General features: G+C 44.5%; 1 protein-coding gene across 1 annotated transcript; it reads right to left on the reverse strand.

Annotated features, from left to right (window-relative positions):
- Positions 1-1265: 1265 nt before the first annotated feature.
- On the reverse strand, positions 1266-2009 carry MAGEH1 (MAGE family member H1; the record flags this gene model as incomplete). The annotated part of the gene is made up of 1 exon (XM_084259279.1): positions 1266-2009. Exon 1 carries the CDS (start codon positions 1920-1922, stop codon positions 1266-1268), a length of 657 nt encoding a protein of 218 aa, XP_084115405.1. The 5' UTR covers positions 1923-2009.
- Between the last annotated feature and the right edge of the window lie 324 nt (positions 2010-2333).

The raw sequence follows: 2333 nt of genomic DNA on the forward strand, positions 1-2333 counted from the left end.
TATTTCAGGATTGCCATTATTATTAATCATTTTTGTTCTCATCAAAATCAACTGGAACTCCCAACTTTTGAAATCTAGCCCTGGTTCACCTCTTCCCAACTTCAATTCTCTTTCCCTTCACTCCCCTTGATCTAACCTTTACAACTCAGTGAAAAATTTGTTTTTTTCCATGCTGCTTTTAGTGGCTGCATATTTATTCCCTTTCCCATCTCCATTATTACTTCAGACCTCAGGTTGTCATCTCACCAAGATTTTTTTGTCTCACCTTTTTAGATTTTGCAATACCCCATAATGTCTTTTCTCCTTCAGCCTGTCTTCTCTCAAGCTGATTTAAGAGTATTTTCTATGATGTTCCTTTCCCTCTGCCAATGTCCCTACCCCTGTGCTGGGTTAAGTATCCAATAATTACCTAATACAAATTTTCATACTGTGCTCTGATGCCCCTATCAATTTCCCCCAAGGTTATTTAAAAATCTCTTGGGATTTGTATAGCACTCTAAATTTTTCTCTTTCTCATCCCATCAACCAAGTCAGATCACCTAATGTTTCCTACATTTTCATGGTATGCCATGCTTGCTCTCTATTACAGCATTTACCAGTTTTCATATATGTCTCTCCCATGTTATCTAGAACATTCTTTAAAATTGAGGGCTGTGTACTAAGGAATACCCCCAGAATCTACACTGGTGCCTTACACATAACTAGTGGTTGCTCAATAAATGAACAAGGTGTCCTTGTTATTATGCTTTTATTTTTTTCTATATTCTGTAGTAACTAAGCAAAATCAAGGTAAATATCAGTCTTCTTACACCAAAGCAGACACAATAGCTTTCAGATAGGCCAAGTACAAGTCAAATCCCCTGTCCTTTCATCTTTTCTGCTTATTTCAAACTTTAAAATAACATCCTATTTCCAGGATATAAATTACATAGCAGATCACAGAACATGACAGAAAAACTTCATTTTATAACCATAGTAACACTGTTATACTAAATCTCAATGAAGCAAAAAAACCTCTTTGCTTCAATCATATTTTAAACATATTGTGACCTTAATCAACCTCATGTATTAAAATGAATAAAATTTTACAATATCCAAAGCAAAAACTCCATTTTGCAGGTTAAACATTAGCACTTATCACAAATATCAAATACAGTCCCCCACCCCCCCTCCCAGTCATATACAACTCGGGACATGGATGATCTACACCTTGGGGTACCTTTGTTGCTCTTTCCAACCCCCCCAAGGGTCTTTTCCAAATTTACCTAAGGTGCAGAGTAACCCCCTGCACCTGAATTGAGGATAGCCTCAACTTCTGCATCATCGTCTGAATCCCAGTCGTAATTACACGGCCAGTCCTTGGAGCATCGGTTGCGCACTCTCGCCACAAAATGCATGACTTTCAGCTTGCTTGATTCCACATGTGCTCTAGGTCCCCAGAAGAACTCGTACTCCACGGGACTGCTACGAGGCACCGGCTTATAAATCAGGTACCCTCTACGCACAAACTCTTCCGTGACGACCTTCTTTGGATCTCCAAAGATGCTGTGCTGCCGGCCAGGCTGCATTCCCAACTTCCCCAGCACTTTCCAGACTAGGGCCTCCTTGGCGCTGTTGCCCATGATGAAGATGAGAGCTAATATGGACATCAGGAGACTTTTCTTGGTACCCTGAAAATTGCTCCGGGCTACCGAGGGCTTTTGAGCTTGAGCAGCGCTCGAGGCTTCCTCGGGGGTGGTGGAGGTCTCCGGAGTGCTCGGGTCTTCCTCAGGGCCGCTCAGGTCGTCCTCAGGTGTGCTTGAGACCACAGAGGCTGCCATCGGGGTCTCAGAGGTTTCCGAGGCCTGGATTTTACGATTGTTGCGGTTCTCTTCTGCAGCCCTAGCATTGCGACGGCGCCTACTCTTCCGTCCCCTGGGCATGTCTCCTGCTAGGTGCACAGAGTCTACAGCAATCCTAAGAAGGATATCTGTAGTCTCTGTTGAAAGCAACTATCTGTACTTTTACAGGGTGCAGCTGCAGACGCCACCAACCTCAATAGAGTCTTTGTAGCAACAAAAGAGATGTTATCAACCACAAAGCTTACTCCCAGCCAAGCCAACTGGAGCTAGCAACCACCGCCTGCACTCACCACAGCCGCAAGCGCGCAAGAAGGCTCAGCTAAATTGGTTCCGCCTCTCCTGCCACGCACTCACCTAACTCCAAAGAGGAAGTGGGCGGTTCCTCCACCCAGACTTCCGCTGTCAGATAGGAAAAGGAGCAGACCACTGCAGGGGTGGGACTAGGGGAGAAAAAACTGCTAGGGATTGGCCAGGGCGGGGATATGGAGAGGA

Source organism: Talpa europaea (assembly GCF_964194135.1).
Source record: "Talpa europaea genome assembly, chromosome: X".
Lineage (NCBI taxonomy): Eukaryota > Metazoa > Chordata > Mammalia > Eulipotyphla > Talpidae > Talpa > Talpa europaea.